Source organism: Passer montanus, unplaced genomic scaffold, assembly GCF_014805655.1.
Source record: "Passer montanus isolate IOZ18808 unplaced genomic scaffold, ASM1480565v1 scaffold4, whole genome shotgun sequence".
In the NCBI taxonomy this organism is placed as follows: domain Eukaryota; kingdom Metazoa; phylum Chordata; class Aves; order Passeriformes; family Passeridae; genus Passer; species Passer montanus.
The window spans coordinates 1,758,449-1,776,091 of NW_024368818.1; the positions used below are offsets into that span (position 1 = coordinate 1,758,449).

General features: G+C 39.1%; 1 protein-coding gene across 2 annotated transcripts in view; it reads left to right on the plus strand.

Annotated features, from left to right (window-relative positions):
* The first annotated feature begins 50 nt into the window (after positions 1–50).
* Positions 51–17,643, plus strand: part of UBL3 (ubiquitin like 3) — a 57,089-nt gene continuing 39,496 nt past the window's right edge. The window contains exon 1 of one of the 2 annotated variants that reach the window (XM_039718360.1): positions 51–1,071. In XM_039718360.1, the coding sequence (XP_039574294.1) occupies positions 1,045–1,071 (27 nt within the window). In that variant the 5' untranslated portion in view covers positions 51–1,044. Of the gene's footprint in view, positions 1,072–11,922; positions 11,950–17,643 lie in introns of those variants that run through there. The other variant, XM_039718359.1, reaches the window with a different exon arrangement.

The window sequence follows — 17,643 nt, forward strand, 5'->3', positions numbered from 1 at the left end:
GGCGGCGGAGGGCCCTGGCCGCCTACAAGCCCCATGGTGCCGCGCGGGGCGGCGGCGTGTGACGCGCTGGAGCGGGGGTGGCGGAGGCGGCGGCGGAGGGTCCGTGTCTCCCCTGCCGCGTCCCCTCGCTCGGCTCGGCGGGCGCCATGTTGGCTTGAGCCGAAGATGACAGGGGGCGGCTGCGGGCGAGGATCGCGCTGAAGGAGCGGCACCTCCGGCTCGCAGCGCGGCTCTCGGGGGGCGGCCGGAGCCGCCGGCGGACGAGGCGGGGGAGGGAGGGAGGGCGGGCTGAGGAGGCGGCGGCGGCGGCGATGCGAGCGGAGAGCTGAGGCTGCGGGAGGCGGCCGCCGTCGAACGCCCCCCGGCCCCCTCCGAGCGCCGCGGGGGAGGGCTCTCCCCTCGGAGCGCCCTCCCTCCCTCCCTTCCCTGCCCGGCCCGCGTCCCCGCCGGGCGCTCTTGGATGCCGCACACCGCCTAGGGGGGGCCGCAGCCCGGCGTCCTCCCCAGCGGCCCCGGGCCCACCCCGGCCCTCCCGCCTCCCTGCCCCGCCGCCCAGGGCAGGAGCCAGGTCCTGCCTGCGCGGCCGGGTCGCCTGCGCCGACTGAGGAGGTGACTTGGACGCACTATTATCCCGTGTGAATCACCCCGTCGTCATTTGTCGAGGCTGGGAGAGAAGGCAGAGGGCGAGAAGGGGGGAAAAAGCCCGCACGCAGCTCATGTGGCGGTGTAGTCCTGCTGCCTGGTCTACCTGGCACCGCCGGTGCTGCCGCTGACAGGGATCTGCTGCCATCTCTGGTCTCCCGCTGGCTCCTCCGGTCCAGCCCGGCACCGCTGCCCCTGGATATTCCTGCTCCTCAGCCGGCCGCCTTCCCCACTGCTTTTCGGGCACCTCTCTCGCGTAGGGGCCGTGGAAGCTGCTGCCTCCGATACTGACACCGGTTTTGCATCTTGAAGATCTCCGGCGGGCTGCTCTTGGTGCTGCTGCCTTTTTTTTTTTTTTTTTTTTTTTAAAGTTGAATTAAAGCCATTTAGGGTAACATCAAAATGTCCAGCAGCGTTCCAGCTGATATGGTGAGTGTTGTACTGCTTATTTAATAGTTACATGATAGAATAACGTTTATTTCAGGCTGGTTTTGACAGAGAACAAGGAAATAAGGGGCGTGGGAAGAAAAAAAAGGTCTTGGTTACATATTTAAGGAACATAAAGTTCCCACTTAATTACCGTCCCCCTCCCGCTCCAGATGCTGGTTCTGCTTCGCTTTTTGGTGATGGAGTGGGAGATCTGCAGCGTCGCCTCCCGTGTAGCGAGGGAAGGGGGATGCCAGGCTCCCTTACCTATGGCTTCAGTCAGTACCTGAGTGACCACACTCGGGTCGTGCAGCACTGCTCTTCAGCTCCGTCGAGCATTTTTTGTGGGGGAGATAAATACGAAGCAGAGTGTTCGGGATTAATTGCTCGACCCATTTCTTTCTTTTTTTTTTTTTTCTCCCCTTTTGTTTCTTTCTAAACCTCTTAAACTTGGCTTGTGTCTTGACAACGCTTTGTCTTCCGATGTTGATGGGAAGTTAATCTCTTCACTTGCTGCCGGCTCAAGAGCGAGAGAGAAATTTTCATGCGCTTTATTTTCATGGCGAGGTCCTTTGTGCACTAGCTGCAATCTGGACATTTTTCAAGGGCACTCCTAGTACTTCTTATGGCGGACTATACTTCAGCTTGTATTGGATACTCGGCTCGGTACATTTAAATCAGGAAGGTATAGCAGATCATGAGGAGCTAGGGTGAATCAGGTCTGCTAGGTAATCTTCCGTTCAGCACGACTTTCTCCATTTGTGTGTATTTCCATAAATCAGGATATATTTTCGTAAGTCACTTAATTGGAAAAAACACCCACGAACTTGTAGCTGCAGTTTGGTATGTTAATTCTTTATTCTTACAGCACAATATTTTCACATATCTCCACATGGCTTTTCATATTTGAAGGTACTGTTTTCTCCTCCCCAAAAGCAGAGGACTTGTCTATGCTTTTGGGTTTGGTTTTTTTTTTTAATTTCAGGATGAAGTTCTGTTTTGTGGGTACAGCCTGCCCCGGCAGTGAGAACAATCAAACCGAGTAGCCCTTGTTTAAGCCATTGATGTACAGTTAATTGGGATATGTACGGCCACTGGGCTGTTGAAATAATGGTATCTGTTTAGTTGCTTGCTTTCTGCATTTCCTTCCCAGCTTTTGTACAGCAGTCACAATGAGTGAATTTTGACCGCAAAAAAAGCAGAAGCAGTAAGTTACAGAGGATGATCAAACAGCAAGTTACAAGCTTACAGTTTTTCTTTTCTTCCCCCCGCCTTTCTCAAATACTATAAATAATTTTTGCTTCCCCTGGATGAAAAGAGTGATGAAAGGATTTAAACTCCGAGGCAATAAGCTCCCCAGCTATCAGTTTGCACGTATTTCTTTTTAGTGTCTCTCTGTCTGGCTGCTAGAGCCTTTTGAACGCTCTTCTCTCCTGCACGTGGCTGTCTAGCGTTATGTCACAGAAATCCTCGCCTGGCCCGTGCAGGATTAGGTACAAATCTTTCAGTGCTGCTTTTTAAGTTGCCTGGAGGAGTCCCTTGACTGTGACATGAAACACACTCCTCCTCCCTGTCACCCTGGGCTGAGCTGCCACCTCCGTGCTCCTCCTGGGGCCTGCCTGCCCGCCTGGGAGTCCCGCTGCTGCCACTAGCCTTGTAACGCTTGACATTTTCTGCAAAGTTTTAGGATTTTAAGATAGGCAAAATACAATTTTTTCCTATGAAAACTGTTTCCTTGTGTTGTTACAGTGTAATGAGAATACCACTGCTGGGGGTAGCTGGGCCTAGTGCTGCTCTGTTTATTCAAATCAGGAAGAAGCTTGTTATACATAGTGATGTTTAAATACTGAGTCATTACAAAAACATTTGAATGAAGATGTTACCAATGTTGGTAGAATTTAACTAAATAAATAGATATTTCCTGGCCTGTCATGGGATCATTTTTCTCTTAATTTCTGCATTATTAGATGCAGTTTCTCTCTGAAAGTTTGAAGTGTGCTGTAGAAATTACAGTTATTAATTACAACTAAAAATATTACTTTATGAAAAGATTGCTTGAAAACACATTTTTGGTCTCCATTTGTTGCCATCCTCCATATTTGAAAGGAGTTTGTTCAGGAAGGAAAATGGGATTGCCATTCCTTGGCTATTTGAAGAGGAGTCCTTACCAGGCTGTCACCATGTTTATATATGTTTTTATTTAGTGTAGGATTTTGCAGTTTGCATTTCTCTTACACACCCACTGTGTAATTTGCATTTGCAAAAAATTGATTTCCCATTTCTGTAGGAGCTGGCAGCAGTGTGATGGAGTGTCATTTTATGAAGACTCCATTATACTTAGTAAATCTGCTGTGAATTACATAAGTATTGTAATAATAATGTTTGAAACTGTTTATGTCAGATACATGAACTAACCTGCTCATAATAATAATAATAATATTATAATTGCTGCTTCTTAAAAATGTGTTAATTTTTCTTCCTGTCCCACCTTTGAGAATGATCTGCTATACATAAATTAATAGTAAATTATCTGATTTCCAGTAAGCTTTGGATTTCTGAGTAGACATAATTTGACCCAGTCTCCTGTTCTCTGACACTGAGTTGACTTGTTTCCAGAACTACTGCAGTTTTTACCAGCTAACCATTTCAACATCACTTCCTAAATAATTAACACAGTACTTTATCATTTGCATTCCACTAATAAATTGGATAGTGACACACCACATTCCCGGTGTTGTAAGTTTGTGGTGCATTATTCCTTAGCAATGTTTCCTTATTGCTTAGCATTATTCCTTAAGCAATGGCTTAAAACTCCACTCCTGGGATGAAACCTGCTAATACTGACTTCTCTACCTGAGTAGTTTCATTGACTTTGTGTGGACTGGATGTGTCTGGGGCAGTTCTTGAGGACTGAACTGCATCTAGAGCCTAATTTTGCTCAATTTTTCACATATGCACTGATGACTGTAGTGGCAGCAGGGCAACTCTGATTTTGTTCAGTAATTTAGTCAGGTAATTTATCAGTTTTACCTTTTGGTAGCAGTTAGACTGTGAATAACAGAGCTGTTTGTAAGTTGTATTTCTTTTGTAATGATAAATAGACATGCAGTAGTTTATGGACTTGTGAAATTAATCACCCTGGCTTTTTGAGTGGACAAAATGAAAATGGTTTGATATTTATTGAAACACTCTCGCTGACAATTTTAAAGCAAGTTATGAAAAACGTATGCTCAGTCAAGAAGTTCTTACTCAATTGAATTATCCCCTTTATTTTAGTGGAGTTATCAGAATCTGGGAAGCTTCCTTTCTGTATTCTGTGTGCCTGTGATACTTCTTTTGACAGTTAGAATTCTTCAGGGATTTTAGGGGTCCACAGAAAGCTGTCTGCATGACTAAAAAGTTTTAACAGTGTCCACTGTTTCCTGTAGTCCGTGTGTTTTATGTCGGTGTGAAAAGGCTCTGCCAGCACTTTCTTTCTGGGCAGTTCTTTGCATGCCCTCTAGGAGATCCAATTCTTTTTCTGTCTGAGCAGTAACAGAGGGTGATGCTTCTGGCTCATGGTGGGGTTTTTATTGTTGGTTTGTTGGGTTTTTCTGCATTTAGTAAACAGAAAAGTGTTGGAATCTGCCAAACAATTAAAGGTTTTAATTTTAATGTGCACAGCTCTTCAATCCATATGCTGTACTTAAGAGATGTAGGTGGTATGGGAGAGATTATTTTTAAGAAATCTGAGTGTTTGGTGCGAGACATTTGCAGACATAGAAGAGCATGGAGTGTATGGTCTAAAATGCTTATACGTGGTCAATGCTAAAAGGGGACAGTAAGTGGAAGAAGAATAACAAATAGAAACCCTGCTCGTTTCACTCCTTGTTAGAGTTAATATCGTTAGTGGAAATCTGTATGTGCATCTTCTTCTTTAGGAAATTTAATATAGAATGTTGATGAATAGTTGAACATATATAAGGACTTAACTTCTAATGCATATTAATGGAGACTGACAGTGGAAAAGGATGGACAGAAACTGATGCTACATCGGTAAGGGAATTTTGACATCCAAGAATAAGGTTCAGATATGAGAGACTTAAAGGAGTAGTTGGTTGTATGGCAGCTGAGTTTCGTTGTCCATCATTCCATTTGAAAAATTATTTAATTTAAGAATAATAGGTGTAGTAGCATTATAATACACTTGGAACATAGAAAATAATTTGTTCACTATTGTGCTTTAAGAAAATGTGAGAAGTCCTGCATCTCTGCTCTTCTGTTTTATCTGCTTTTCCTTTTGCCTTCAGTGGATCCTTTTTGTGGTTTTGAAAATTATTGTATTCCTAGTAGCCTATGTGCATAACAGGCCTAAGTTGGTCCCTTATGTTTTTTGCAGCAATTGAAGTATGATTATTTCTCTGTATTTTTGTATCCCCCACATGTTGAAAGTTCTAATTCATTACATTCTGTAAAAAAAATAGCTAATTGAGTTTTTCTGTATGGGTATCTTTTCCTTTTGTCTTTTGATTTTTTTCGCACCACAATTGTTTGCTGATTATAACAGAAATTAGTGGCCTATCTTTTGCCATTCTCAATGTTTGTTTTGGTTTTGTTTTTCTCCTCTTGGAGAAGGAATTGGAGGTGGGATCTGTGTTAGCAAGAAGAGCTTGGAGAAGCTTCTTTCTCACTCCTTTTGTATTGAGCCAATATATAAGCCAGTTGAGCCTTTGTAGCATATTGCAGTGCTTCTTGTAATGAAATGAAGAGTCTGTCTCTGTTATTTGAAGCAGTGGCCAGGGATAAACTTAAAGCTCATCCTCAGTGTGTATATATTTGGGTATACTCCAAAATTATTTGTATTTATCATTTCTCCCACCCACCGTTTTTTTGTTTCACAGATTAAAAATGTATCTAACAACCAAAAAGAAACATCTTAGCAACCACTGACATTTTTAGGTATGACACTGTAGAAGAAACTTTGTAACATAGTAATACATCTGACATATTCTGAAACAATGGGAAACAATGTTTGCATGACCGTCATCTCGTTTTCTTTGAGGTGAGCAGCTGTAACCTGTGGTTGGATTGATCCTTACTCTGGGCTGTGGTGCAGCTCTGTACTACAGATAGAAGTGTAGGCTGATGGTATAAACTCTTCCTTCCTTCCTGCCACCCACCCTTGTTGTTGTCATTACCTGATCTGATTTCTTTCTGCTTTTGTTGTCTAACTTCATGAAATACTGGGGGGAATATATGCTGAAGGAGATTTAACTCCTCCCACATGGGGAATGCTGGGATGTAGCTGCTGGGAGCTTCCAGCAGGACTGAGAGGCGAAAGACGAATGCTGAGTATATGTGAGTGTAGGAAAACAATCATATCTACAGCAGGAATGCTCAATTCTGCATGCTAAAAAACTAGCAGACATCATCTGGTAACTCGACAGTCAGACCCTGAACGGGAACATGTTGCACCTGTCAGATGTGGAATTAGGGACACTGTCAGGTATCTGTGGTCAGTGTGTCACCGAGGGGCTTGTGACTGCTTTGTGCTTATCTAAACCTGAACTTTCGATCATTCGAAGCCCAGATCTCAATTCCTTGGTTTGGCTTAAGGCTGCAGTAGGAACTCGGGCTGCCTGAATGTGGTCCTTGCAACAGTCTTGGTGAGAAGTATTTTCATGATTCTATGAACAAAATGACTAAAGGCACGCTTTACTACTTTTTTAGTTGTGAGTTCCTCCTAGGTGTAACTTTTGTGAATATTGAAAGCCATGGCCATGGTATTTGTAATCAGTGGGATTTACTTGTTTTATACTTCTGGTCAGTCAGCTTTGTTACTCAGTAAAACTCAGAATATAAACTTTTGGAGATGTCGCTGTACCTGCTTATGTAATAGTGAGCAGAATGGAGACCTCGGTTCTGACTCAGCCTGCGAGTGCTACACTAGGTTGCAGGAATCCAGAAATAACTGGAATGTGACTAATCATTCTTGTGGTTTTATGTAAAAGAGATAATTCAGCTTATTTTCAGTCTCTCCCGAGTACAGTATTGGATCCACTAGGTTGGTTATTTCTTATTCTGAATATGGTGAAGACATTGCTGCTGATCACTATTCTTTTTCACATTGAGTCTGTTTTTGCAGCAATTCATTGAGCCTACTAAAGCAGCAAGCCTTTCCTGACACAATTTTGCATGGGTAAACTTTAGCTCATTGTAATTATTAAAGGAATATGATTGAGTGTGTTGTTTTCATTTTAAAAACATTGGAAAATGAGCAGCATGTCAATGCACTTCAATATCTGAAAAGAAATTTGAAGTGAGAGAAAAGTTGCTCTAAAAGCTTTTTAACAATGTAAATAAATTATTTAGGAGGTCTGTTTGGTTTTGAGAGCCATACTTAAAAAAAAAAGTTAAGACCTTCTTATTTGTAGGTTTTCTAAGCCTGAGAAGTATAGTTCTGCAGAAATGCTTAAATGTTGCAGCTGACAGCTCTTATATATTTGTGGAAATTTGGTGTATTTTGTGGTCACTAACTGGGATTGTGTTTAGCTCCTTGACAGGGGATAAATTTATTTCTGCTTGTGAAGGCCTGCTCTCAATTTGTAGTAAGACTCCACATGTACGGTAAAATGTGATTTAAAAAAATAATGTGCATTTGCCACAGATAGAAACTTTGTGTAAAATGAAGATTTGGCAGATTGTACAACTCTGACAGTGTCATCAGTGTCTTGGAGTTTTTTTTCTTACTTTCTGTAAAGAAATTTGAAAATAGCTTGCCAGTGACAGGATTACATTTGTGGGTTTGTTTTGGTTTGGCTGCTTACTTAAAATTATTTGAGAGATTCAGTTTAGAGTTAAATGGAAGGCTTGTGGCAGAGTTTAGCTGAGACTTTATTCCATGAGACTGTTGTTATGGAGACAGAAGCAAGCAAGAAACTCCTTGAGTTTTATGTATCCCATAGAAATTGGCCAAGTAAAACCAGAGATTCTGTCTGGGAGTTTGGTAGGTTTGTTTTACTACTACCTAACAAGAAATCTGTGCCTTAGTGGGATGGAGGTACCCAAATGATACTTGATGTTCACACAAGGAATACAAACTGGAATTGTTTGTGTTGGTGTCTACCTGCTGTGATGGTTTTAGTCTCTCTCAGGGCTGGTATGATTTATGACAAGGGCTTGGACCACTGCTGAGGAACAAAGATGGTCTTGTCCTGGGGTGCTCTTTAGCTGCAGCTGAAGGTCTGGATTTTATTTTATTTATTTTTTTTTTTTTTTTTTTAGTGGTCGAAAGTTTTTCTGTAAGCTCTTCTGTGGTCTTCACTATGCAATATTAACTGTTTTATGTTGCATAAGAAATTATTTCCAGCACTTGATAAAAGTGGGATATCAATTTCAAAATGAACAGAAGGAAGCTATGTGTGTTCTTCTTTGAGACTGAACAGTGTATTTTATCTCAAAAAGAACAGTACTTCACAGTCATATACTGTAGCATTGGTTGGTGTCTCCTCAGCAAAATTGTGATGTTGTAATGCTCTGTGGTTTGGCAGAGATCCACATCACCATAATCTGTTTCTGATACTTAATATGTGCTCTAGATGGTACTACCTAATCTGTCCCCAGAATCTGACATATGTTTTTAATATAGAGGAATAATGGAATAGTGATAAAATAGTGAAGTGCACTGCTAGTCAAAAATCTTTCATAGCTAAGGTTGTAAATTCAGGATTCTCTTCTTGAAAGTAGATTAATGCCAATGTATATGTGAATGTTTGTGGTATATACTAGTAAGTCTCAGAAAACTTACTGTAAATTACATTACTATAAAATAGTTCTTCTAAAACAGTATTTCTTTTCAGTATTTCTTTGAAGATTAGATATATGCAAGAGTTTTCAGGCATGCTTACCTTTTATATGCTGTAAGAGAGTAACTAGAAGCCTTTGTGTGCTTTTAAAGTCTGGAATACCTGGTTGCAGTATTTTCTTTTATTTATTGGATTCTTGTTTTTATGGGTAGTAGCACCAAAATAAAGTTAATTTTTGAAACAGTGCTTGGTTGTTGTATTTGGTACACAACACATTACTTAGGGCATATTACATATGAACATTTATGCATTTTTGCCTGTGAGTTTATTTTTAATCTGTGCATCATAACAGTTGTGTGGTGTGACAGTGAAAGCTTAGCTCTCACTTCTGAATCCAGGTTATTGACCCGTGATGCAAACAAATTCTATTGCAAGTTTTAGTGATTTATGCTTTGCAAACTTGTATAGGTATTTTTTGGCAATAAACCCAAAACTTGCAAAAACCTTTATTAAAATATTTTACATGTGAGGAATAAATCCACATTTGCTAAGTCCACATGATTTGGTAGTAATGTTAACATGAAGTCCCAACACAAAATGAGTAACTTCTACTACCCATATTACAGCACGTAAGTGAAGTACTGTTTGACATGAATATTCAAAGGTTTTGTACCAAAATGTGCTGTAATGTGTATGCTTCATGCTCCACGAAAAGGTGTTTTAGAGACTACCTTTATAATTTAAAGTCATGTTAAGTATTTTTTGTAAGGTCAGCGTTATGCAAGTTCATTTCAATCTCAAGAAAGTAGGAAGGGAAGCTTTTATCTCAAAGAAAAGATTATGCTAGTGGGTATTTCTAGTATTCTAGACATAAGACTGAGATTTTTGAGTGCAATAGGTGAGGTGTGGCACCAAGACAACAATTTGTTACTGAGATATTTGACTCTGTTTTGAGGATCTCATTTTCATAACTAATGACAAGATAGCTAGGAGCTCTTAACAAAGAGAAACTGTAACTGGGTTTGATTTCTGTCTGCTTACTGCATCTGGCCAGTATATTTCTGGATAAATCAGGATTTCATGTAAGTCTGCGAATGGCTTTTTTATTTTTTTTCAAATGACATATGTTTGAAATTATTTGGAGGTTCAAAGTAGCCATCATAGTGGGTGGAATGATTGGTAAACTGTGAATGAGATTGTGATGAGGGCTCTGGTGAAAGTGGCAGCAGGTATTTGCAAAATTGTTTTTGCAACAAAAAATTAAAATTTAATGAAAAGTTAATTTTAATTTGGAGAGGATCACTTTTGAATTGTTTCTCCTGACTAGGAAGAGAGAAGGTGGTTCAAAGGATAGCCAGGAAAATCCCTCTGGAGGGCTGCAAAGTGGTTGCTCAATATTTCTTGTTCCAGCATTCTCATGCAGGCACTTGATGATCCCAGCATATGTGCTCCTTGCACTTAACTGCAGGAGTAAGGAGTGGAAAGTTTTTAAGGGCAAACTTTTGGTGGGGGTGGACTCCAGAAGTGCAGCTGTAACTGTCCCTGAATTAACTACAAGGACTGAAATATCCCTCTGCAAAGAGCCTGGCATTTTTAAGCTTAGATTGTCTTTCAGTACAGATTTTGTGGCTTTCAATTTTATCTTGTGTGTTCAGCTGCTGTGAGTGCAGTGTATGTACCATAGTGCTGTGTCATACATGGAAACCCCATATTGGGGGAACTCCCTCGTCTTGCTAAATTAAGTGCAACTGGTCCTAAATATCTGACTGTTCAACAATATTTATCCATCCTTGGTGTAAATGCTTAATTGTGTCTCTTCTTCCAGGATCTTGTGCTTTTGCCCCTCCCGTTATTCAGCACGTCCTCATTGTTCACAGACTGGTTCGATGTCTTATCTTCCTACACTGTTCAAAATTTTCATCTTGTGCTTTTGCCCCTCTCCTTATTCAGCACATCCTCATTGTTCAGGTTCGATGTCTTATCTTCCTACACTGTTCAAAATTTTCTTGGAAGATAAATCTCAATCTTCAGCCTTCCAGTGATACTAGCTTTCTTAAAAATATAATCTTCTTAAAAAGCACTTAATAAAAATACATCTATTTTTTTGGGAAGTAGGTTCTTATTTATCAAAAATGGTGGAAATGTTGTGGAAATGTAATTTCACTCAAATATACTCTTATGCTAGATAACTGCAGCAGAGCTGCAGGGAATAAAATCTTACAGTTTGAATTGGAGTGGTTTGACTCAAATATACTCTTATGCTAGGTAACTCTGCAGCAGAGCTGCAGGGAATAAAATCTTACAGTTTGAATTGGAGTGAGTCAAACAAAATTCAAACAAGATCAAGACCTTCTTGTGATTTTTTTGTAGTTTATTTTTTTAAATGACATTTCTTATTTTAGTCAAATTCTGTTGAAATTTCTCAAGCCAGCTTCGCTCTGGTGCATCTTCTGTGCCTGTCAGTCTTGCTTCTTCAGCGTACGACTTTATAAGCATTTCAGTTAAGCCAACGTGCTCTGTGCTCATATGAAAGGTTTATTTCAAAAGACTTGTGGACAGCAAGTTAATTAAAATCAGGCAAAAGACAATGAAGTATTTACACATTAAGAAATGCTCCCAAGAACATTTGGAGAACGGTTGTAAATGTATTTGTTAATGAGTTGTAAAAAGCAAGTTTTGAGGCTAATGCATATGGGGAAGCTGGTTTCTGGGGTTATGTTAGTATTTCTTTCCACTCTTACTATTTGAGAATCATGTGATTTTATTATATGTTTTTGTTGGTCTTTCAAAAAAGTAGTAATTCTGAGCTCTTGATTGTCAAATATTGACTTAATATATCTGTCAGTTTTCATGTTCCTACTTTTTAAATAGCTTTCCCTCAGTTTAAATCTGGAACAATCTCAGGAGAAGAAAAAAAATCCAGAGTAATTCCCAGTGTTCAAGGACATGGGGATTTAGTTTTATTCTTAAATGATCTCCTTTAAATTCTGTATTAATTTTTTTTTCAGGAAATGAAAAGTAGGAAAGACAGCTTGCCCTAAGCATAGAGCACAGAATGATTATCAGTCAGTGCCTTTATCTCCAAATGTGCTGCTTGGTAAGTTTCAAAGTCAGCTTTAAAAAAGCCCACAACCAACAGACAAGCACCAAAGTGAATAATTCAGTGTGCTGAGTAGTGCCAGATAAGGCAGAGTGTAGGTAAATAGTTTGCTGCCTTTCATACTTGATTCTGCTCCTGCATGTCTGTCCTGACTTTGATGCTTAAATAAGTGTCCTAGGTTATGAATTTTATTATAAATAAACTTGTGGTTTGGAGGTGATTTTGTTCCCCATTATTGTTCTCTTCAGCAAAGAAAAAAAAAAAGAAACTTCTTGTTTTATCTTGTAATTCTTAACATATAGAAATTAAGACCATTTGAAGTACAGTTTTGAAGTTGTTTTTTCTTTTCTTTGACGACTAGGTGTTTTGCAGCAAATGGAAGATAGAGAACTATATTTGAATGAACACAGCATTTTCTGCTGTGTTTTGTATCACATCATTTTTCTTGTAAAATCGCATTGTAGCATGTTCCAAAAAATGGGATCCAGTTTTTAGGAAGATCCGTAGCTCTTTGTTGTAGCAGTTTAAAATTTTCTCTGCAGAAATCACTTACTCAAAATCCATAGTATAGTATGGATTTTGAGTAAGTAGTCTTGTATTTTTGTCTTGTGTTTAACTTTTTGATAAAGCCAGCAGTTATTTTGTGGGGCTGTGTTGAAAGCTGTATTGGCTAACCCCCCACAGTGTCTGTGGAGCTATTGGAATAGAGAGGAGAAGTCTTTTGAATTGCTTCAAAGTAGTTCTTGCTGGATGGCTGGATAAGATGGCATTCACTTGTCAGTGCAGGCATTTTGGAGTAGTGTAGCAGTTTGTAGCATGGGTGGTGGTAGCAGCTGAAAGGAGTTAAAGGGAAAGACAAATTGTGATTACACAATTGTGTAGTGATAAAGGTGTAGACACTGAACATATCAGTGTCAAAGCTATCAGGCTTATTTATGGACAGTAATTTGCTGTACAAGCACAATGGGCTGCAAGAAACAGTCAAGGAGTTATAATGAATTTCTCTTACCATGCATAGGTTGTACTTGGTGTGATTAAATTCCATTTAATTAAGCTATTAGTGTGTCAAATGATAACAGGTTTCTGATGAAGAACACCCTTGCTGTTCCTCTGCCTTCCAGACACAAACATATCCAAATCCATCACTTAATATTTGTATTTTCAGTATTGCTGCTGAGTGGAGATAGAAAAGCAGTGTGTGTTACTTTGCTGGATGGAAAAACTGTTGAGAAGTGTCCATGTAAACATTATCTCACCTTTTGGCAAAAGTAAATCTTACCTTACCAAATACAGGCTTTACAGCAATAAAGCTTCAAGCACATGATTCAGTTGCCTAAACATGGCATCTGGTGCCAGTGTGCACATGCCAGCATTCCAGGATGGCCAAAAAGGGCAGGCAGCAATGGTGGCACATGAGCTGCAGGAGACCCATGCCCGGCAGGAGATGCAGCTGCTCTGGACAAAGGGAATATTTCTCAACACCTGGAAATAGCACTAGATGTATATCTTTAGGTAATTCTTTTGAGTTGTTGGGGCTTTGTAAAACCTCATTTCCCATACTTTTATACTGGTTTTTGGTAGGTTGGCTTTTCCTAGCTTAAATTAATTAAATCTTGTTTAAAAATCTTGAAATGGTTCAATTTGCAGGTAATCACAGTTCTACCAGCTTTGTTATTTCCTACAGAAAATTCTCACATCTACGGACGCGAACACTCCAAAAGAAAGAAACTTTTCTGGGTTTCAAAATACATTGCTGCCATTTGAGTGTAGCAGATCTTCTCCTAACTGCAGCAGTATTGAAACATTGTACAGCTGATTGTGGTGGTGAAGTAGGTACAGTGTGGCTGCAGATCTTTGCTAAGCATGATCCCATCCAGCTGTTGGATACAACCTGTTAAAAAGGAAAAAAAGGAGTTTTATACATGTTATCACAGTAAATTTAAAAGTAATCTTTTAAATTACCAAATAAATAAAAATTGGGTTGATTTAATTTGGGCTAATTCTGAAAAAATTTAAAGGGCATTATCCATTCTCATCATAATCTGTTGTATAAAGTTGGACTTGAATGGTCTGTCCTAAAAATCACAGCAGAGATGTGGTGTGCTTTTGCTTCAGTGTGTAATGAAACCTGTGGAACACAAGAGAAAGATCACTGCCTATACCAATGCTATGATGCTTTAATAACTGAACTTTTTATAGTGGAATCTTGGAAAGAAAGATATGGATTGGTTTGGGGGTTTTTGTATTAGATTAAAAGAAAGAGGCTTACTGCTTGAAGCTTGACAGGTCTCTCTTGACATTTGGCCTGAAATGTTTGCAAGATATTTCATATCCTCAGAGCAGAAATGAATATGAGTGGGTTGAAAAATTATGCTTACATAATTAAATAATGAGGATTCTTTGGCATTATGTAAGATATAAATGCAGGGAGGTTTGTTATCATTGCCCTAGGAATTCAATGCAATTTCTCCAGTTGGATACTGGAGTAATTTCACACTTACATTTTGATGAATATATTTTCCATTTATATTTTGGAGGGCAGCTTTTGATATGTGTGTACTGCTAAAGATTACCTTACAGGTTGAGTGAAGCCTTTCTGGTGTGTTTCATATTAGCACTTCCATCTGAATTTAAGTTTTGAAACATTAGTTTTGTGTATTTGTGTTTTTTGTTGTGTTTTTGTTGTTGCTGGTTATGGTTTGCTTTTTAAAGTTGATGTAGAAATCTAATGGTTATAAATGAAACCTTTCAAGTATAAAATGTCATGAAATTTATTTTGCTTATACACTTTTTCATGCTTTGAGGAACTTCATGTAGAGGAATCTTTACATGGGTAACTGTGTAAATAGATATATATCCAAATATAGTCTTTATCTATACTATCCAAATATAGTCCTTTGACAAAAGTAAACTCTGTAGTTTTGTTTCTAGCAGACTTCTTTTGCATGGCCAGATTCCATTACTAAGAGGTCAATGAACAATTGGCAAAGAATTTGTAGATCGAGAACCCTAGAAATAATACTTGTCCTGAAGAGTCAGATTTTTTTTTTAAATAATTTTAAATTACAAAGGAGCAAAGAACTGTCAGCCCAGAAATACATTTGTTCAACTCCATCTCTTTTCTCTTGTGGATACATGGGGTGTTACACATACAGCTTCTGTTTGAGGTTGAGTATATAATAAGTGTTGAATGCAGGCAGATTTGTTTAAATGACTTTTTTATTGTTCAAACAAAGCTGAAAATTATCTGTAAGGTAAAGCTGTGACATAGTTCTGTATTTCCACACTTTGGAAAGCATTAAACTGCCAAATCTCCGCACATGTATGTCTATGTTTAATTTTATTTCCTTCTCTGTGAAGATTGATGATGAATAAATTATTTTATGTTTAGGAGTTATGTGTCTGTTAATAGAATGTGCACAGTATTTTATTAAATGTTAGCTTTTAGGGTTTAATTTTAATGCGAGGAGAATGTTTCACCCAATGTAACATGTTGGAGAGCTCAGCCTACATAATTCATGTGGGCTTTGGAGTAAGTCGTTTGCACATTTGTGGCATCAGCATGGTATGTATTCGGGGAGAATTGACTGCCCAACCTGTAGAATTTGTTAAGTGTTTGAATTTTTGAAGTCTGATAATTACAGAATCATGGAGTACATTAAGTTGAGAAAGACCTGTAAGGTCAAGTCCAGCTGTCAAGCCAGCGCTGCCAAAGCCCCCCCTAAGCCTTGTCCCTCAGTGCCACATCTGCAGGGCTTTTAAACACCTCCGGGATGGTGACTCCACCACTTCTCTGGGCAGCCTGTTCCAGTGCTTGATGGCCCTTTCAGTAAAGAATTTTTTCTTGAAGTCCAATCTAAACGTCTCCTGGTATGTATTCACTTTTCTTTTTCAGGGATGATTAAGTCACTGTAAATGAGCACATTTATTACTTAGACTTGTAAAAATAGAGGTCTTAAACATTAGAATAAAGAATTGCAGTTAAGTAGTTACATTCTGTGTTTTGCTTTCCTTTCAAATTGATGAAGTATGGGGCTGTACTACTTAAGCTTGAGCCCAAACTGAGCTTGTTTTTTCTGGCATTAAATTTGATGATTAAGAGTTCGCAGGATTGACAGACATTTATTTGCAAATTTAAGAAAAACCCCTAATTTAAACCAGTGTTTTTTGATAGGATACCTTCATTTTTTTTCTGTACCATGTGAAAAGGTTAAGGCTTCGATTTATGAAGGAATAGAAGGGAATGATCTTTGTTATTTGTAAAAAACAAATCTCTTTTTCCCCTGAAATCCTGTGATATAAAACAAAGATAACAGCCCTACTCTTTTCTCTGTGAAAATTGCATGTTGTTGCATGGCATTGCATTCCAGAACACCTGTGTAGAAGACAACTTGGTAGCTATATGAATGAGGGGAAAATTTTAATTGTTGGTAATTTTTTTAAAGCAATGTGATATTTAGATACAAGAAAGTCACCCTAAACTCCTCGTATGAATGAGGGGAAAATTTAAATTGTTTGTAATTTTTTTAAGCAATGTAATATTTAGATACAAGAAAGTCACCCTAAACTCCTCACTTTTGTCAGCACAGATTTTTTTTCTCTGATAACAGAAATGTGGAATAGGGTATAGTCTATATACACACATGCACTTCAGTTAAGTGCTTAGTTTTGTTTCATCTGAGAATTATTCTAAGGGTGTTTAAATATTATATCTCAATTATGTTAAAAATAATATTTGGAGACTGAAGCAAAGACCAATTTCATAACCTGTGTCACCATCTGTTAAATACACCAGAAGCTTATTTTTTTTTCTGGATGGGTTTAGCCAGCTGTCCATTTTATAATGTTGCCTGGATGGAGGCGTGCATTTAAGAATAACACAGTAGGCTTTCTGTGAGTTGACAAAAAGCTTTTTTATTTTCATCTGCAACTCCCCTAGCTTGTCTGACACTTCCTTATATTTAGTCTCTGGCTGAGGAATGTATTTGAAACCTTTCCCCTGCTGCACTCCTCTGGTTTGTGCTTTCATCTGCTCCCACTGCGGTCTGGAGCTGCCCTACAGGAGGAGTTGTGCCTTCGCAGCGACCCCTCTGCCAGCCATGTGGATGTCTTTGCTCGCGGCAGCCAAAGTCCACTCTAATCCTATTGACATGCAGCCCACGTGGAGGTCACTTAATCTGTCCGGTGCTCTCCTTGCTCTATCTGACCCTATGAGATGATACAGCTTCTTGTAACTTTATTTTCCTTGACATGAGTGTCTTGGGATGGTCATTTAGACCACTAGAGTTTGCTGAAATCATTCTCTGGTTTTGAGTGTTGTCTTGACAATAAAAAAGGTCTGTTCTGTAATGGTGTCAGGGTGACCTGGCAGATTTTAGTGTTGTTTGTGTACTTGATTATAATTTATATAAGGGATGATCAGACAAGGAAAGAAGTCAGTATTTACAAAAGCCTGGGAAGAAGGTTATTGCAGGTCAGGTAATCATTCTGATCTGCTGTTCAGTTTGCAGCAAAACAACCTCTATTCAGGAAAAAATAATGAATTGTAGAAAATGGTTTAGAATTAACTTTTTGCTGACTGCAATTTAGAGTTGGCTTTAAAACATAGTTTTAGTAGTTATCTTTCTGACTTCCACAGGACTTTTGCCTTTTTTAAATTGCAGAATAATGCCTTAGTAAAATTGAGCAGAA